This window comes from Cadophora gregata (genome assembly GCF_030347475.1).
Source record: "Cadophora gregata isolate MNR1 chromosome Unknown scaffold_2, whole genome shotgun sequence".
NCBI classification, from domain to species: domain Eukaryota; kingdom Fungi; phylum Ascomycota; class Leotiomycetes; order Helotiales; family Ploettnerulaceae; genus Cadophora; species Cadophora gregata.
Window position 1 is genome coordinate 1,897,139 of NW_026695925.1, and position 16,546 is coordinate 1,913,684.

The 16,546-nt window shown below is 49.6% G+C and overlaps 5 protein-coding genes across 5 annotated transcripts; 1 reads left to right on the plus strand and 4 right to left on the minus strand.

Annotated features, from left to right (window-relative positions):
* Window positions 1–414: 414 nt before the first annotated feature.
* On the minus strand, window positions 415–5,003 carry ONS95_007912 (uncharacterized protein). The gene is made up of 2 exons (XM_058501437.1): window positions 4,213–5,003; window positions 415–4,157 (listed from the first exon to the last, which is right to left on the minus strand). The coding sequence occupies exons 1-2, from the start codon at window positions 4,323–4,325 to the stop codon at window positions 533–535; spliced, it is 3,738 nt and encodes a 1,245-aa protein (XP_058362757.1). The 5' UTR covers window positions 4,326–5,003; the 3' UTR covers window positions 415–532.
* A 69-nt stretch (window positions 5,004–5,072) lies between these two features.
* ONS95_007913 (uncharacterized protein) lies at window positions 5,073–7,033 on the minus strand. Its single transcript, XM_058501438.1, has 2 exons — window positions 6,810–7,033; window positions 5,073–6,619 (listed from the first exon to the last, which is right to left on the minus strand). The coding sequence occupies exons 1-2, from the start codon at window positions 6,948–6,950 to the stop codon at window positions 5,252–5,254; spliced, it is 1,509 nt and encodes a 502-aa protein (XP_058362758.1). The 5' UTR covers window positions 6,951–7,033; the 3' UTR covers window positions 5,073–5,251.
* Window positions 7,034–7,428: 395 nt separating this feature from the next.
* Window positions 7,429–9,962, minus strand: ONS95_007914 (uncharacterized protein; the record flags this gene model as incomplete). Its single annotated transcript, XM_058501439.1, has 4 exons — window positions 7,429–8,002; window positions 8,051–8,289; window positions 8,388–8,871; window positions 9,013–9,962. 4 exons carry the CDS (start codon window positions 9,960–9,962, stop codon window positions 7,429–7,431), a joined length of 2,247 nt encoding a protein of 748 aa, XP_058362759.1.
* Window positions 9,720–16,459, minus strand: ONS95_007916 (uncharacterized protein). The gene is made up of 5 exons (XM_058501441.1): window positions 16,169–16,459; window positions 15,932–16,108; window positions 13,182–15,869; window positions 10,455–13,131; window positions 9,720–10,378 (listed from the first exon to the last, which is right to left on the minus strand). Exons 1-4 carry the CDS (start codon window positions 16,197–16,199, stop codon window positions 12,725–12,727), a joined length of 3,303 nt encoding a protein of 1,100 aa, XP_058362760.1. The 5' UTR covers window positions 16,200–16,459; the 3' UTR covers window positions 9,720–10,378; window positions 10,455–12,724.
* TVP38_2 (Tlg2-vesicle protein) lies at window positions 11,162–12,346 on the plus strand (the record flags this gene model as incomplete). Its single annotated transcript, XM_058501440.1, has 1 exon — window positions 11,162–12,346. The coding sequence occupies one exon, from the start codon at window positions 11,162–11,164 to the stop codon at window positions 12,344–12,346; it is 1,185 nt and encodes a 394-aa protein (XP_058362761.1).
* Window positions 16,460–16,546: the final 87 nt, after the last annotated feature.

Below are 16,546 nucleotides of genomic sequence, written 5' to 3' on the forward strand. Positions count from 1 at the left end.
TACCCTCTTCTCGTCTCGCTTAAGCCCGCGAGTTCAGTAAATAAAAGCGACTCGCGCAACGTGCAAACAACGACTGAATAAGAATAAGGACACCTAAGCAGTCTCGGTCATGCGGTACCAAGCTACTATTTGTGCCTTCTATATGATAGTTAAACACACATCTTCTACCTTTACCTAAGATAATAAATAACCAGTAAGACCAGTCCCAGCACATATCAAACCCACGCTCAAAATTATAGAGCGAAGGAGATATTTACAACCGCTACCCACCACTATGAAACGGCCAAGGACAGACCCATAAGGCCATGAAGGATGACCCACTTCGTGTGTACGACTCAAGCATGTGATGACGGAAGGTCAGTGGCAGGAGAGCTGCACAATATCAGACAGATTTCAAAGCCTAAGCATAAAGAAGCATTCATCAAGTGTTTATCATTATTGAAGAAACTACAATGAAGATGTTCACAACGGCCGCAAAACACAGCGCACTTCACACTCTAATTTCAGAATCAATCGGGTATATATGCACGCACTACATAACAACACACTTGCCCTCTTTCTTCTCCTTCTCCCCATAATTCCCAGGCATTCCCGATTCCCTCGAGACGTCAGTCCACCCAGCACTACTTGCTCCATCTCCAAACTTGTCCTTCTTCTCCTTTCGCATGCTAGCACGCCATCCCCTCTTCTTAGCATCCTTGATATTCTTGGCAGCACTCCTCTCGGCTCGGCTGGGCTGTCTTCCAACCATTGTTGACTTCTGGCCGAAGAACGGCGACGGCTCTCCGCGGTCTGACGTCTGGCTGTGAATAGTCTCCAGGCGTGGCATTGGGGGGCGTAAATTAGATGAATTACCTGAAGGACTGCGATTGTGGTTATTCCCGCTAGGCCGACGTGATGGTGACGATGAGTATGGACTGCCTTGTGGGGAAGGTCCTTGGCTATAGCGTTGTGGAGATGATCCATATGCGCCAGCCAGGCCTCGTGATGACTGGCCAGCATTGAATGCTTGTTCGGGCGTTAGTTTGGCGGGCGCATTGTGCGTAGATCCGCCAGAGGCAGTCCTGTTGTGAGAGCCCCCTGACGGACGTCGAGGATCACTGAGCCCCCTAGGTCGTCCTTTGCGACTGTTGAGACGAGCAACTTGATCGGCGCTTGGTAACACCAAGGACGGTGGGATGGCATTGCTATCTTGAGCTGTCACTGGCGCAGTCTCAGCTCTCCTCCAGATTGGCAATGGATTTGAATCCATATCTTGTGGGGGCGAAGCAGTGAGAGGAACGGTTTCGCTCCGTCTTGGAGGGCTTTGCCATGACTCGATGATTCTCTGCTGGGCGTGAGGTACCGGCGCTGGCGGAGGAAGCTCATTGAGGTGATGATTGTCATCAGGTCGTGGAGGGACTTGTTTATTGAGACTCTGCGCTTGACTTGAATCGCCTTCAGATCGTACCATCCCATGTCCTGTGTTTGCAGAAACGACTTCCATAAATGCTTGAGATCGAGCTCTTTCGTGACCTGTGGAGGCAGGTACGGCTTCCCTGTGTGCTAGATGGGCAGCTAGCTGATATTGTTTGGTTGTTGGGGCGCTGTGGCTGTCGCGATCAGATGTCATATCCGGAGGTTGTGGAGGTTGTGGAATAGGAGAAGCAGGCTGATTTAAAGTTGCTAGCATTACAGGCGGAGGGCTCGAAGGCGTCGATGGTGCAGGCAGGTTTGAAAGTACATTCGAGGGCGCACCTACAGGTCTTCTAGGTATTTGATTTATCGTGGCTGTTTGAGGACGGGGGGATGGCTGTGGGGACCCTTGAGGCGAAACATCGTACAGATCGTCAAATTCTTCCCTTGGGCTAGTCATGGGTCTGGGATCTTCCTCAAATGAAACGCGGTCCGAGTTCATGTTCGTGTCGTCGCTCATCGTTCTATGAAATTGAAATCGCTCTCGTCGAGATTCCGCTGTGCTGGAGGATGCCATAGTTGCGATCGTGTGAGATCGATGCAATGAGCTTGAGTCCAATCCCGGAAAGTCAAGGCTAGGAGCTCGATGGGTTCTTGAGCGCTCTAAAGTGGCAGCAGCAGCCTCTGCCAGTAGAGATCTTTGGATGTGTTCTGGCAGAGGAGGAAGAGGATCCCGAGTGTAAGGAGGAGGTGGTGGCACCCAGTTATCGGCATCACTCTCATGTGGATGCTCCTCTCTCCCATCAGCGCGACGATACTCGATATGTTCTTGACCAACCCGGGGATGGAATCTCCTGTTTACGGCAGCTGCAGTAGCAGCACGACGAAGAGTAGTGCCAGATCTCGGATTGGTATGAGAGTAAGGGTCATCAAAAGCATCGTGATCCTCGTCAAGAGAAGATGTCGTCTCCGATCTCTCAGTCGACGTTGTTTGCTGGCTAACTCTCCTCGCAATTGGATTTCGAGAGGAGAAAAGATCACCCATATCTTGGACTGGCATTGCCGGTGGATCAGAACGAGGAGAAAGAGGCTGCGTTGAAGCTGATCGGGAAACGTGGCTACGGTTCCCACGTCTCTGGGCGACCGTCCGTCTCCTAACGATTGCAACCTCTGCATCTAGATCTCTGTGCTCCTCCTCTAAGACCTCGGGTTCATTCATTCCAACCTCGATAGTAATAATGATTTTCTCGCCATCGGACGGGGCATAAGCAAAGTCTAAAATGGAAATTCGGCCCCCATCGACTGGATTCATGCCATCATCTTCAATTACGGTATCCAAGCCTCCCACGCCAGGAGCGACGGCGACCAGTCTCTCCACGTGGAAAGTGGAAGAGTCAGTATTGACCCATGCCAAAGCACTTACGCGATCAAGTGAACCAACCTTGCGGCCTTCAACAAAGGTATTTCTGAATTTATCACCAAGTAGCTGCCACTGTGGGGTTCTGCTGATGCTATCCCTGGTTCTGGAGACAGAACTCAACGATGGCGCACTATTGCGACGCCCAAGGTAACTGGCGGGTGTACTCACTCCACTCTCTGGGCTGTTGGTAAGACTATCCTTGGTGTTTGGTATTGCCTCTAAATCCTCTGGGACTCCGTAGAGCCAGATAGAACTTTGAAAACCCGAGGCGACTAGGTCTCCAGATTCGCTTGCTGCAGGTAATGTGCTTGGTAAAAGTCTTGAAGTGGACACAGACTCAGCAATCGGCCCAGTGAAGTATGTGGTTCCATTCCGCAGGTCATCGATGCGTACTGTACGGAAGGTTTCCAGAATTCGATCGTAAGTAAATGCCCACGTTACCTCTCCATCTGATGAACTAGGAAGCAGGACTGCGTGACTGCAATCCCGGCTGCCATTTGGGAAAAGGATCGATGTTGTCCAAAGTGAGCTTACACTATCTTCAGGTAAACTGCCGCTAGGGTCATAATAAGGTGCCGTGAGAATAACCGTACTTGGGTTGCGAGACTGCATTGTTGTACCAAGAAGCTGAGTTCCGTCTCTGGAGAAGGATAATGAATCTGCAGCATAGCACTTCACGGATCGTCTGTCGGTACTGGCATAAATTGGATCTAGAGATGACACCTCTACGCCAGAATCATACGCTGCAGCAAGAACAGATCCTGTTGGGGATAAAGCTATTGTCCGCGGAGTATGATCCAAAGCAACAGCACGAGTGTGCTTCGGATGCTCTCCGGACAAGTCGTATAAGTCAACTTGGAGGTCTGTTGACAAAACGGCGAGTGTAACACCATCGTCTGTTATGGTTGTCGATGCAGGCCTCCGTAGTATCTTAAGCTCCCTCTTCACTGCTATCTCGGGCCCTGTCACATCAAGGACGTGAATTCGAGAGGAACTATATGCCAAAATGTAGTGACCCCGCGGGGACAGGCTGAAGTGGAAAGCCTCCCCTCCTGGAGCTGAAGAAGAGCTTATCGATGTTGAAACTAATTGTATGATCGTCTCCGTAGGTCGCAGATATGCTTCGAATAAGTTTCGCTTTGTCTCTCGGGCAAACAGTCGACGAAGGTGTGGTAAACTCTTCTCATCCACCGAAATTGGACAGGATCGGTGTGCTGCTGCGTACGAAGGGCACCGAGACAAATGGTGGGCATAGAGATGGGCTTGCTGCGATACTGTTCGCCACTTTCGATTCAAAAGTATCAACGATGCAAAAACATTCGGGTTCGTAAGCTGCAGAATCCTAGGTGCAGGCTGTCAGCGCAAAGATTATGGAAGTTCAAGTCTCCAGTACTAACTGCTCGATTATCTCATCAGGGAGCTTTGAGAAAGCCGAACCCTGAATCGGCGCAGGCGAGACTATGGGCGGTTTGAAATCCTCTTTGGAGTACAGCACTCCATTGGCATTCATCTTTCGCAGCAGTCTTCTACGCTGGTCTTTTCCTATGGCATCCGGGACGAAGAAATGGACTAGAGATGGCGCATCTAGAATCGGGGAGGTACAAGCCAACGGCGCGAGTGATGGCAGATGATTTAGAGGTTACGCCAGCTTCGAATATGTCGCCAGGGGTTCGTAGAATATGGAAAAGCAAAATGAAACAGAGTTCCTTTCCTGGCGGCTGGAGCTACCCTCGTATCAGATTGCGCGGCGTCTCTCCTGTTTAGTTCTGGAAGCCCGCTAAAACAATGATGTTGACCTAGCCAGGGTGCAGAATGATCTTCTCAGGGTTCCTGGATCCAAAACCTTGCGCCTGAATCAGAGGGCAGCCAGTTGCAAAGAAGGGTTCGTTATCAGGTTGATCGTGGCACCAGCTCCTGATGGCGATAATGATTGGGCGCGTAAACTTCAACTTCATTCCACTTACATGTTTTAGTTGCCGCGGTTGGCTGTTGTGTAACCCTGGCTAAACACCAACGGACGCTGGCTCAGCAGTACCATGGGTCCCAGCAATAAACAGATATACAAAGGGAATCGCATTGTTAGAAGTCCCACGAACGATTACCTCCTGAGGTGCATCCAAAATGCAGAACATGAAGAGGCTTAAGGTTGTTAGAGGCCGGCCCCCAATTGGACGTCAGACGATTAGTGTAGCAAAGAGTTAGTCAATCATATGTCATAAAGTCAACACCAATATTGCTAACCCAAGTGTGAAAAATAAGCTTCTCAAATGTCAAAAATATCAATTTGTTCTATTAGACTGCTGTTTCAAACCAGATCATCAAGGAGAAGCCACTTTCGCCTGTCAAGTATCACTGCCACGCTCAGAAGACTAGCACAACTCTCAATAAACGCCGTCGCTAAAGCACACCTATCAAAACAATCCCCCCTCTCGTAACTCATTGCGTACCCTTATACTGCTGCATAAAAGTGATAGCTTGCTCCATGGGATATCCAATGAAAACAGGCCCTGTAAAAATCATCTGTGAAACTGTGGCCGCCTTTGCCGACTCGGGAGGTTGGAGGAAAGTTGGCTGATTATGAAAGACTGGCGCGGCCTGTGGAGTTGACTCTGCAGCGTGTTCCTCCTTCTTCTTGGCTGCAGCATGAGGAAATGGACATTTCCCAGCGGATGTCTCTTCCGTTATCGGTAGAGGTACCGTCTGCTCCTCAACCTTAGCACCATGTCCAAATGGACACTTTCCTACCGGTCGTTGTGTATGTTCAGCTGCGACAGGAGCTGGTGGGGGTGACACTGGTCTTTGACCCTCGGGTGGATCGAAGATAGGCACTGAGATACCCCAAGGTCGACTTGGTGACTCGCCAACCCGAATCTCTTTCAAGGGTCTGTCGAATCTGCTTTCGCGATCCTCTTCTTCATTATCCGGTACATCTTCCTCAGAATGAACCCCATCAGCACTGACCGCATGAGCCCAGTTCTCCACCCGTTCATTTGATGTTTTCTCCAGCTCCATGGCCTCCTCTTCCTCCTTCGTAGGCAACATAGGCTGATGTTTTTGACCGAGTCCCTGAATCATGCTGACCAAGTTTCCGTACTTTGCATCTAACTTCCTAATATCATCTTCGTTTCTTTGGTATCTTTTGACACAGACTTCGTGGCTTCGTGGGATTTCATGTTTGTGGCTTTCAAAGTATTGAGCAATCTCTTCTGGAGAGTGTTGGTCCATGTAACGTATTGGACATTTCGCAGCAGAGCCGCTGGCTGATGGGGGAGGGGAGTTCAAAGTCTCGGCATATAGAGCTGCACATATGGGGTCTGAAGAATGGTGACGCGTCGGGTCTCTCACTTCGGAAGGAGTCAATGGCTGGTCTGATTCATGGGTGCCAGACCCTGGAGACCTTTCGGCATTCATCGAGGCGTCGTTCGATCTAGCTGGACGGGAGAATGGACACAATAACGAGCTCTTCTTCCCTTGGACGGTGAAGTCTTGTTCCAACACAGTTGATAAAGAGGTCCTTCGCCCCGAGTATTTCACATTACTGCTTGTCCCGGATATACTTCTTCCGCTAACGGTAGATCCGGTCGACTTGCCTGCCAAGGCCACAAGACTTTGTGCCGCCCTTCGTCCGTCCCTTATAGCAACTGCTGTCTGTTGCTTAGAACCGATATGTGCCCGCTGCGGAAGTGGTACGACTCCGACACCGTCCGGTGTGGAGATTTGTAGATCCGGAGGAAGTTGCAGCTTTGCTAAAGTACTTGAGATCTCGGGATCCCCCGAAGCATACTTATCGGCGAGGTATTGATACTATTGTGCAGAGGTTGGTTAGCAATGCAGCAGCTGAAGCAATGAAGAGTGCTTTGATTAAAAGGTTGAAGAATCAGGATACATGGTGTTTGTCAGTCGTCGCTGCCTTTGGCAGCTCCAGATCTAGAGCTAATGTTTTTCATCATTTGACAGGTATGAGTGTTGTTGAAATGAAATATCATGTACTTACTTGCTCATGTGCAAAGCGCAACTTGTGCTCCAAAATCTGCTTGCGGTCAGACAGGAGCTGCACCTCATCTGCAAGAATATTAAAATTGTCTGTTAGTCTTTTGATGAGTTCGTCATAGTCAACGTCATTGAAGGGCATCATGCAGCGGCATGGACTGAAGAGACGAGGAGCCAGAAGCGCTCGTCGAGATCTTGGGTGGGATGTCGTGAGAGGTCTGCTTTGTGTCTGAAGGCTTTTGACTGGATGCTTAGCGCCACGTTAGCGTTTTCTGACAAAGCACCGAGATCACGTGTCTTTGTTGACTTCCATCCATTACCTACGCGGGCTTTCTACCTTAGTCATTCCACCGCAAGGTCGAAATAACTTGAAGAAGCAAACAACGGCAACTCTATATATGTATATATTTCCCAGATGAATTCAATATAGCCGTCACCTCATGATGCTGTGGTGGCGGCTGATGGAATTGCAATCTGATCATCACTCCAATATGTACAATCTTCACTAAGGTAGTAGTCGGAAGTTGTAATACGTGAACATGAGGAATAACAATCACTAGTTCCAAAAGCATCGCTGACTAGACAATTTTTACTGGTTTATTTATTCTTTCTATCTAGTCCAGTCATCGATTTGCGCTGGGTCCCTTTGGAGGATCACGCACAAGCAAGCGAACCTTTCCTGCTCCGATTTCGTGACCCTCGGAAAGTATGTCAACGGGTTCTTTATCAGCCTGCTCAGATGCCGTTACTGAAGCTACAACGCCATCTCTAGCCAGTGACTTGTCGAAGGACCTAGCATCGATGCCAAGAATGCCTCCAACGTTGTTTCGATCCCCTGGAACAGAGAACTCGCTGAATGCATAGCGCCACTCATTTAAGAAGTTTCGAATAGCTTTGCCGACCTTGTCTTTGCCATTCTTGCTGTGGTGTCCAGTACCGGTGATGGCATAAACAGGTCTTGTCTCCTTTTGGTTCTCTAAGAGAACTTTCTCGAGATATTCGACCGCTTCTTCTGGGTGAAGGCCATGGAGATCTACGTAAAGCTCAGAATGTGAGGAACTTCCTCTATTACGTTCTTCATAGAGTTCTCTAGCGGCCTCCCGATGTGCCTTACGCATGGCATCATTCTCGCTCTGGCCTCTAAGACTTAGAGCTTTTGCAGCACGAGCATCGTTGCGGTTCCAGGCTTGAGCAGCGCTATCTACTTGTTAGCGAATTCGTGGTCACCAGACATGACTTTCATACCTCTGCAGGAACTTGTTCCGCAAGCCTCCATGCTTGATAGCATCTTGTCTGGCTTTGAGGTATGCTTTGTTCGCTCTTTCGCCGGTCTCTAACCAAGGAACATGTTGAGGTGATGGAATGGCTTGTGCTGCGGTACTGTTCTCCCCATTGCGAATACTAGTGGAACTGCCATTTCGGCCTATCTTCTTTACATCCTGTCTTATCATACTTGGTCCAGGGGAAGGTGACATCTTGACAACCTAAATCCCAGGAAGCCAAAGTCAGTTTCTTTTGTCGCTCAACGTCCTAAGACAACACATGACATTCAATCTAGACATTCTAAGGAGGCTTGACTTACCTCGGCGAGAGAGCTAGGAGCAGTGTTCTCCTTGTGGCCATGCCCATGACCTCCTCTCTTTCCATGATGCTTCTTTCCACCTTTGATAGTGACTGCACCAAGGGATGGGAATGCTTCAGTGTCATCTAGAGCAGGGGCTGCGGGCATATTCTCCCGAGCTTGATGTCGAGAACTTGGCCGTGATCTTTGACTCGAACCATCGCTTGTATATCCCTGCATGCCCTTGAAACCAGGCGGTGGAGGAGTGAAGCTTGCTCCCTGGTAATTAGCAAAAGCATTTGCAGAGCTATAAGAATTGGGCCACTGGTCCTGCAGAGGCTGTAAGGAAGGGAATGCGTTGAAATCCTGGAATTGAAAGCTTGGATGAGCACTCTGGAGGGGGGGCGTGTTGCTTCCCTCCAGATTCATGCGACTCATGAAATGTGATGGATCATGTGAAAATATACAAGTGTCACCAGCGAGGCAGTTCCCTTCAACCCAGTATCTAATTTATAGTCAGTATTGCCGGTTCTCGTCAAGAGTCAGATCGCCAAGACGAGCTATGATGTATGCAGGACCATAGCCAAGGGTGTTTAATAGAAGCACGGAAGGAGAAGCCAGGCCACCTGGATACGAGATCACTTACTTGCAAATATGGTTACTGAGGTCATGGCTAAACCTGCAGTCGGCTCGGAGACATTGTCCAGTAGACAGCCAAAATCTGCAGACCACACCACTCTTTTGCTGTCCTGCAGGAGTAATAGGACGTGAAATACTTGAAGCCATTGACTTGCCAATCAAAATGGCATTTTTGACATCGTTGGCTTGGGCTATGTTGGAAGCATCCCCTGTCTGGCCCTCCATAAATGCCATGATAGTGGCACTTAGGTCATATCCATGCATTGCAAGGGCCGCCTCAATCTCTTCATCTGACTTTGAAGGACCAAGAATGCTGCGCAACATATCGTAAGGAGACATTTCCGTGTTTTGAGGAGAGATATACTCTGCGGCGGCGGCGTTGAGACCACTTTGCCCACCCGCTGAAGAAGATGTATTACTTCCACCATCATCATTTACCAACCAGTCAACATTATCACTACCATAGTCCCCGTATATGTCTTGTGTAGGGGATGTATCGGTGGGGAACTCATAAGCGTTCAGACTGGGACTATGAGGAATGGCCGGACTGGAGAAAGCAAGTCTAGGGGAAGGGCGGGGTGATGTGAAAGGAGAGGCTGTCGACGATTTCGCTCGCGTGAAGGGCTGTGGCACGAATCCAGGGGGAGCAAGAGGGCTCACACCGAGGCGAGGAGAAGACGATACTGGAGTACCACTGCTGCCACGAGGGATAGGCCATGGAGCTGGAGATGCTGCGCGCCGTAAAACAGTGTGTCGCATCGGCGGGGGTGAACTAGGGTTGGTCGAGGATTCTCGATATCGCCACAACACGTCCAGGACCGCGTTTTCTAGAGATCTGCCAACCAAGGTGGTTTCCTTCTTCAGGAATTCTTCCAGCTTGTCGGTCTTCTCTTCATCCTCAAGGCTCGCGTCCTGGAGTACGGGTAGGCAAAGCTCGTACGTCTCGTCGGACACCATCTCGGCGTTTGTATGGACGATCTGCGATGGGGGGATCGAATGTTGGGTAAATTGCTCAAATGTAGAAGAAGGCCGGGCGGGCGACGAAGGACACCTAGAGGTAGGAAGAAGGGGAGGCGGAGTGGTGCGCGAGGGTCGGGCTGAGGAAGGAGCGCGCTGAAGTGCAACGGGGCAGGCAGATAGGTGAGACCGCGCAGATGATAGACAGAGAGCAAGAGCAGAGCAGGGCGACAACGAAATGGCACCTGGCTCTTACATCGTCGACGCAAAACGGTCTGTAGATATCATGGGGAGCGACGGCGGGTGTGCTGCATAGCGGTGCGGTGCGGTGCGGTGCGGTGCGGGTAAATGAATATTATACTAGAAGGGGTACAAGGCGGGATTAGGTGAGGCTGGACTGGACTCTGGACTGAGGACTGAGTGAGTGAGTGGATGAGGATGCCAGACGGGATCTGGGGGAGAGCTTAGGGGTATTTGATTGGTCGGTCCTACTTATATTTAAAGGGCCGCTCCACGCCTGCTCTGGTCGTTGCAGGTGGTTCTGGCCTGAACATGGCAGCGCGAGCAAAGGCCTTCCCTTCTGGATACCTTTATCTCCAGAACGATGTACAATCTTGTGTACAAAGGTGTCGGAAAATAGATCACTTGTCTAGTGGAAGCCCTTGTCCTTTATTACTTTAGAAATTGACTTCGATGAAAGCTACCAAAGTCATGTGGAAGGTCGGAGTTTCGTATAATAACCGCCGCTGTGATACCTCCGTACTTAGCTGGAGATGGCTCTCTTTACGTCACCTAAGCTTGGGACAATGTACTCCGTACAGGCTCGTAGATTAATCTTGGAGAGATATCCTGTCGCACCTCTCTTTTGACAGTTATTTTGCAGGAACATCTCTCTTTATTTCACAGGAAAGACATACTGCTCCCCCAAAGCCCTTGCTTGTGTTTTGTAACTTCTCTCTCCAAGGGACAGTTTGTTTCAAGCATAGCCTCAGATCCACCCACCACTTCTTACTTCTCACTCCTCACTTCAAACCATAAACACCAACACCAGCACCCACGATTCCCTCAACTCCGGCTCTGTTCACAATTTCGATGATTCCCCAGATGTGATATTGAGTCACTGCCTGCACCCAAAAGTTCATTCCACCCTCTACAGCCCACTAAACCCCTCCACATCCGCTTCCTCAACAACCATCACCATGCCCGCCGATTACAGCAGTACGGCGAAAGCTCTCGCCCTCCCCATATCCCCAATCGGGTCGCCTTCACCGGAAAGACAGAACATCCGCCCGCCATGGTCGCGCCGTCTCTCCACTGGGCGCCACCGTGCGCACTCCTCCCCATACTCTCTCCGAAGCAACCAGAACCAGTCCTACCAAACCAAGATCCTCTCCTCCGCCTCCAAAGTCCAGCGTAAAGTCATCAAGACTTTTCTCGCGCTGTCAGTAGCCCAGCGGGTCGCCGCAGGGACAGCACTGCTCGTCATCAATGTCGGTCTCGTCCTCTTCATGATCTACAATGAGCGAATCTTTGGATACCTCGCCCCTGCTGCTAAGAAGTGGCATAACGTGCGTGGAGGGTGGACGATACTCTGGCTCTTGACGTTTACCAGCTCCTTTCCGCCTTTGATAGGCTACAGCACAACCATCACGATAGCGGGCTTTGTATATGGGTTTCCGAATGGCTGGTTCATTGTTGCGTCAGCTACAGTTGCTGGATCCACGGCTGCTTTCCTGGCTTCAAGGACCGTATTGTCGAAATACGTGAATAAGTTGGTAGGGCAGGATAAGCGGTTTGAGGCTCTGGCTCTCACGCTGAAACATGATGGGATAAAGATCCTCTGCATGATTAGGCTATGTCCTTTACCATACAGCTTGTCCAATGCGGCGATCTCGACGTTTCCAACAGTCCATCCGCTATCGTTCGCTCTCGCGACGGCAATTACGAGTCCCAAACTTCTTATCCATGTATTTATCGGTAGCAGATTAGCGAGCATTGCCGAGAATGGCGGCAAGATGGACGGAAAGACAAAGGCTATAAATTATGCCAGTATAGCATTTGGTGCTATTCTTGGTGCCACAGTAGGATTTATAATCTATCAAAGAACGATGGCTAGAGCGAAAGAATTGGAAATCGAGGCTTTAGAAGCTGGGACTGCAGAACGAGCATTGGTTGTGGGGAATAGCCAACGGGGTTACAGCGATCTGGATGGGATGGAAGATACAGATGCTGTTGCGTTGATGGGAGACGATGATATTAGCCTGTGGGAAAACGACGGAGAGAGAGATGGTGCATATCGTGATGATTTTACGGATGATGAGGATGTGTTCGCAAGTGGGGACATCGAAGAGGAGCCTAGGAGGCAGAGGCTTTCGAAAGATTAAACGGGTCAAGAATCGGGGTTTAGACTATTATCTGGTTCATGGAGTTCGGATGGGTGTATTTGGATGGTTAGCGTATGAGACATTCTTATTTGAGACAGGAGTATAGACTTCAAGACCTCGAAATGCATGATATGAACTGTTCTATAATTCAACACGAAATTTTCAAGAGTTCTGCACTGCTGTGATACTTTTACCCTCTCGTCTAACTTATACACAGGCACTCTGCGATGTCATCAGCATCATCGTGTAAAGTATCCAACACATTCAGAGAGACTTTTTCTTATTTTATCGAGCAACTTCATCCATGTCTTGTTTAGACATGTACAAGACCATCAGCAAATCCAGAGAATTTCTAGGGTGTTTCGCCAATGAGAGCATCTATTCCATCTTCAGCACTTCAAATTGCTTGATAGTCTCCTCGAAAGCCTTGGCTTCCGTCTCAAGATCTGCCAACTTCTTCAACTCAATATCCTGCAACTCCTTGCTAACCTTCTCCTTGTAACCCTCATCGTTCAAGATCTTCTTCTGCTTCTCGATACCGACCTTTGTCTTGTCGAGCTTTTTCGCAGCCTTGGCGATCTCGCCGTCGATGTCGACGCGGCCCTTGACGTGGAGGAACACGGCTGTAGTGGAAGATACAGAGAAGACGACACAGCCCGCAGGGCGGGAGTCGGTAGTTGAAAGGACGTCGATGGACGAAACACCTTTGCCGGAGAGTGATTTGATGGATTGAATTTGCGCGGTTATGGTGCTATGTGAGGTGGTATCATTCGATTGGATGTAGACTGGAATTACGTTAGCAAGCGATGTTGATTCAAGGGGCAATTAAGCGAACCTTTAGCTTCATCTTTGAGCGAGTACTCGGCCATCAGGGAACGAACACCGCGGGATATGTCGAGAACAAGCTCGTAGGCGGCTTCGGAATCAGGACGGTCCAGCGATTCGTCATAGACAGGGTATCTTGCCAAACCGATACTGGGAGTCTTGTCCTCTGGGCGGCGGGGAAGGCGTTGCCACAATTCCTCCGTCAAAAATGGCATGAATGGATGTATCATAGTCAGTGCACTCTCGAGAGTTGTGTACAGAGTATTGAGGGCTGAAAGCTTCTCTTCCTCGCTACCGTCCTGGAGAATGGCCTTTGAGTTCTCAATATAAACATCGCAAAGATGATTGTACCAGAACTGGTAGACAACAGAGGTAGATTTCTGGAATTCTCGGTCGTTAATCGCGACATTGATGTCCCTTGCGGCGATAGTCATCTTGTGCAGAATCCAAAGCTCAGCAAGAGACTCCTTGCCTGTCAGCTTTGCGGTCTTGTTGGGGACAAATTCTGCAGGTAATTTGCCCAGTACGAACTTAGTCGCTTGGTAAATCTTGTTGCAGAACTTGCGGTAGGCATGGATAACCTTGACATCGAAAAGAATATCACCGGACCCGGTGGAGTATGATACAAGTGCGAATCGCAAAGCATCTGTTCCGCACTGTGGAATTCCATCAGGGAAAGCAGTCTTCTGGTACTTTGTGGCTCTCTCTACCTCATTCGGCGCGAGATTGCCGCTCAAGAGCTTCTTATGCAAGTTCTCTAACGAGCAACCCTCAATGAAATCCTGGGGATCAATGACATTGCCTAGAGATTTTGACATCTTTCTGCCCTCCGAGTCACGCACAAGAGAGTGGCAGTAGACTTCCGTAAAAGGGACCTTGCCTGTGAGTTTGAGACTGAACATAATCATACGGGCGATCCAGAAGAACAAAATGTCCCATCCAGTCTCCAGAACTGATGTTGGGAAAAGAGTTTCCAGATCGTGCGTCTTGTTTGGCCAGCCCATAGTAGCGAAAGGCCACAATCCAGACGAAAACCATGTGTCTAGAACATCCTCGTCTCTCTTCAAGGTGAACTTCTTTCCAGGAAGGGCTTTGTTTGCCTTAGCTTGAGCTTCTTCCTCCGTACGCCCTGCGAACCAAAGACTGCCGTTTGCTTCATCGTGCTCCTCGCCCTCTATCTGTGCAAAGTACATCGGTGCTTGGTGTCCCCACCACAACTGTCTCGACAAGCACCAGTCATTCACATCTGTCATCCAGCGAATATAGCTCTTCTCGGCTGTTTCTGGCAGAATCTTGATCTCACCCGACTTCACAACCTCGAGAGCTGCAGCTGCCATATCTGTCATCTTCATCCACCATTGTGGCTTAAGAAGTGGCTCGATAACATCCTTCGACTTTTCGCAGAGTGGAACAGTCATGGCGTTGTCCTTCTTGTCCACATACAAGCCAGCTTTCTTCAGATCCTCCTGGATGGTATATCGAACATCAAATCGCTTCTGTCCAACATAAGGCCCAGCGTTCTCATTCATGAATCCATCATCAGTAAGAATATTGATGCGCTCTAGATTATGACGGGTACCTAGCGCAAAATCGTTTGGATCATGCGCAGGGGTAATCTTGACGGCACCTGTACCAAAGTCCTTCTCGACATAAGAATCAGCAACAATGGGCATTTTCCGACCTGGAATGAAAGGATGAATGGCGTTCTTGCCAACAAGATGTTTGTATCGTTCGTCATCGGGGTGTACGGCAACACCGGTATCTCCAAGCATGGTTTCTGGACGAGTTGTTGCTACTTCAATCTTTTCATCTGTACCTTCAATTTCATATTTGAAATGGACGATGATACCGAATTCGACCTTCTTATCGTAGCCGGGAACGTCAAGCAAGGTCCGCCCAGTGAGCTCCTTATTGCTGACTTCTAGATTGGAAAGAGAGGTGTTGAGCTTCGTACACCAATTTACGAGTCGATTCTCCCTGTAAATAATGCCTTCCTCATGAAGACTGACAAATGTCTCTGTAACAGCAGCTGAGAAATTCTCGTTCATGGTGAATGCTTCTCGAGTCCAGTCCATCGAACCACCCATTCTACGGAGAACGGTATTGATCTTCTGGTGGTACTCAGTCTTCCAGTCCCAAACAGTCTCCACAAATTTCGGTCTGCCCAGATCGTGACGAGTCTTGCCTTCACGGCGCCACAACATATTCTCAACAACATTCTGTGTGGAAATACCAGCGTGATCACAGCCAGGTAGCCACAATGTTGTCTTACCATGCATTCGGTTGAAGCGGATCATGACATCCTGGAGGGCATTTCCGAGCGCATGTCCCATATGGAGAGCACCAGTGACGTTTGGGGGTGGCTCGACGATAACAAACGAACCTTCCGGCTTGACTTTGCCATCGGCTGTGAACTCAGGCTTGAAAAATCCTTCCTTCTCCCACCACGAGTACCACGCTGACTCGACAGCCGTGGGGTTGTATGCTTTGTACTGTGGATCATCAAATGATTTGATGATCTTCTTCTCGCCGAATGGGGTGTCTTCGATATATGGAGGCAGCACGCCCTCGTCCGCCTTCTTGCTTGCATTGGCCTTCTTCTCCTTTGTCTTGCTGGTAGTTGGCGCCGCAGTTGCAGCTTTGGCTTTCTTCTGGTCAAATTTCGCCTGCTTTTCGGCCTTCTTTCGCTCCCGCTCAACTGCAGCAGAGATTAGCTTCGCCCATGGGATATAATCTTGCGGTTAACCTGGGCTTGCATACGCTCTTTTTCGCTCTTCACTTTAGTCCCAGCCTCCGCCATCCCAACTTTGCTGCCCGCATCTTGGCCTGCGACATGAGTGCCAATAGGGCTGGAATTTGTTGCATCTGCGAGAGCAGCTTTGGTCTTGCTGGATACGGGCAGAGGCTTTCCAGAAACAGGACCGGTCTCCTCACCGACTTTTTGAGCAGGCTGTTAGCAATTTGTCTCAAGTTGAAGACAATTGCGCTGTTACTTACTCGGGTTGTGAGACGCAGCGTTGGTGGCCATTCTGGCAAGAGGATAATTGAATGTAAATCTGTTTGGCGACCTGCGCACCCAGAGCGCTCTGGACAGAAGCTTAGACGTCGTGCTGGCGACTGGTCCAAACAATTGAGGAGGTCTGGTGTGTGGATCGAGAGCAGTGGAATTTCGCAGTTGGTGAGCGGGACTTCTTCGACTCCAACTTCTACTGCAGTTTAGTTTATTATTGTGACCCGACCTTTGTGAGTCAAGTCAACTGCCCGCCCAGTCACAGGCAGGCACTTGTTGGTTGGGCTGGCAGGGGTTGCTGGAGCGGTGCGGTTGCCAGCCTCGCCAAATAGCACTAGTCAGGGTCATTTCCCTTCGTTCCCTTT

Coding starts and splice junctions, on each gene's coding strand:
- ONS95_007916 (XM_058501441.1), bottom strand. CDS start 16,199: ATGGCCACCAACGCTGCGTCTCACAACCCGA. Junction 16,109..16,168: donor CGCTGCGTCTCACAACCCGA/GTAAGTAACAGC, acceptor CTGCTCAAAAAG/TCGGTGAGGAGACCGGTCCT. Junction 15,870..15,931: donor AGTGAAGAGCGAAAAAGAGC/GTATGCAAGCCC, acceptor TCTCTGCTGCAG/TTGAGCGGGAGCGAAAGAAG.
- ONS95_007912 (XM_058501437.1), bottom strand. CDS start 4,325: ATGAATGCCAATGGAGTGCTGTACTCCAAAGAGGATTTCAAACCGCCC. Junction 4,158..4,212: donor CCTGATGAGATAATCGAGCA/GTTAGTACTGGA, acceptor GCCTGCACCTAG/GATTCTGCAGCTTACGAACC.
- ONS95_007913 (XM_058501438.1), bottom strand. CDS start 6,950: ATGATGCCCTTCAATGACGTTGACTATGACGAACTCATCAAAAGACTA. Junction 6,620..6,809: donor TGCGCTTTGCACATGAGCAA/GTAAGTACATGA, acceptor TCTGCACAATAG/TATCAATACCTCGCCGATAA.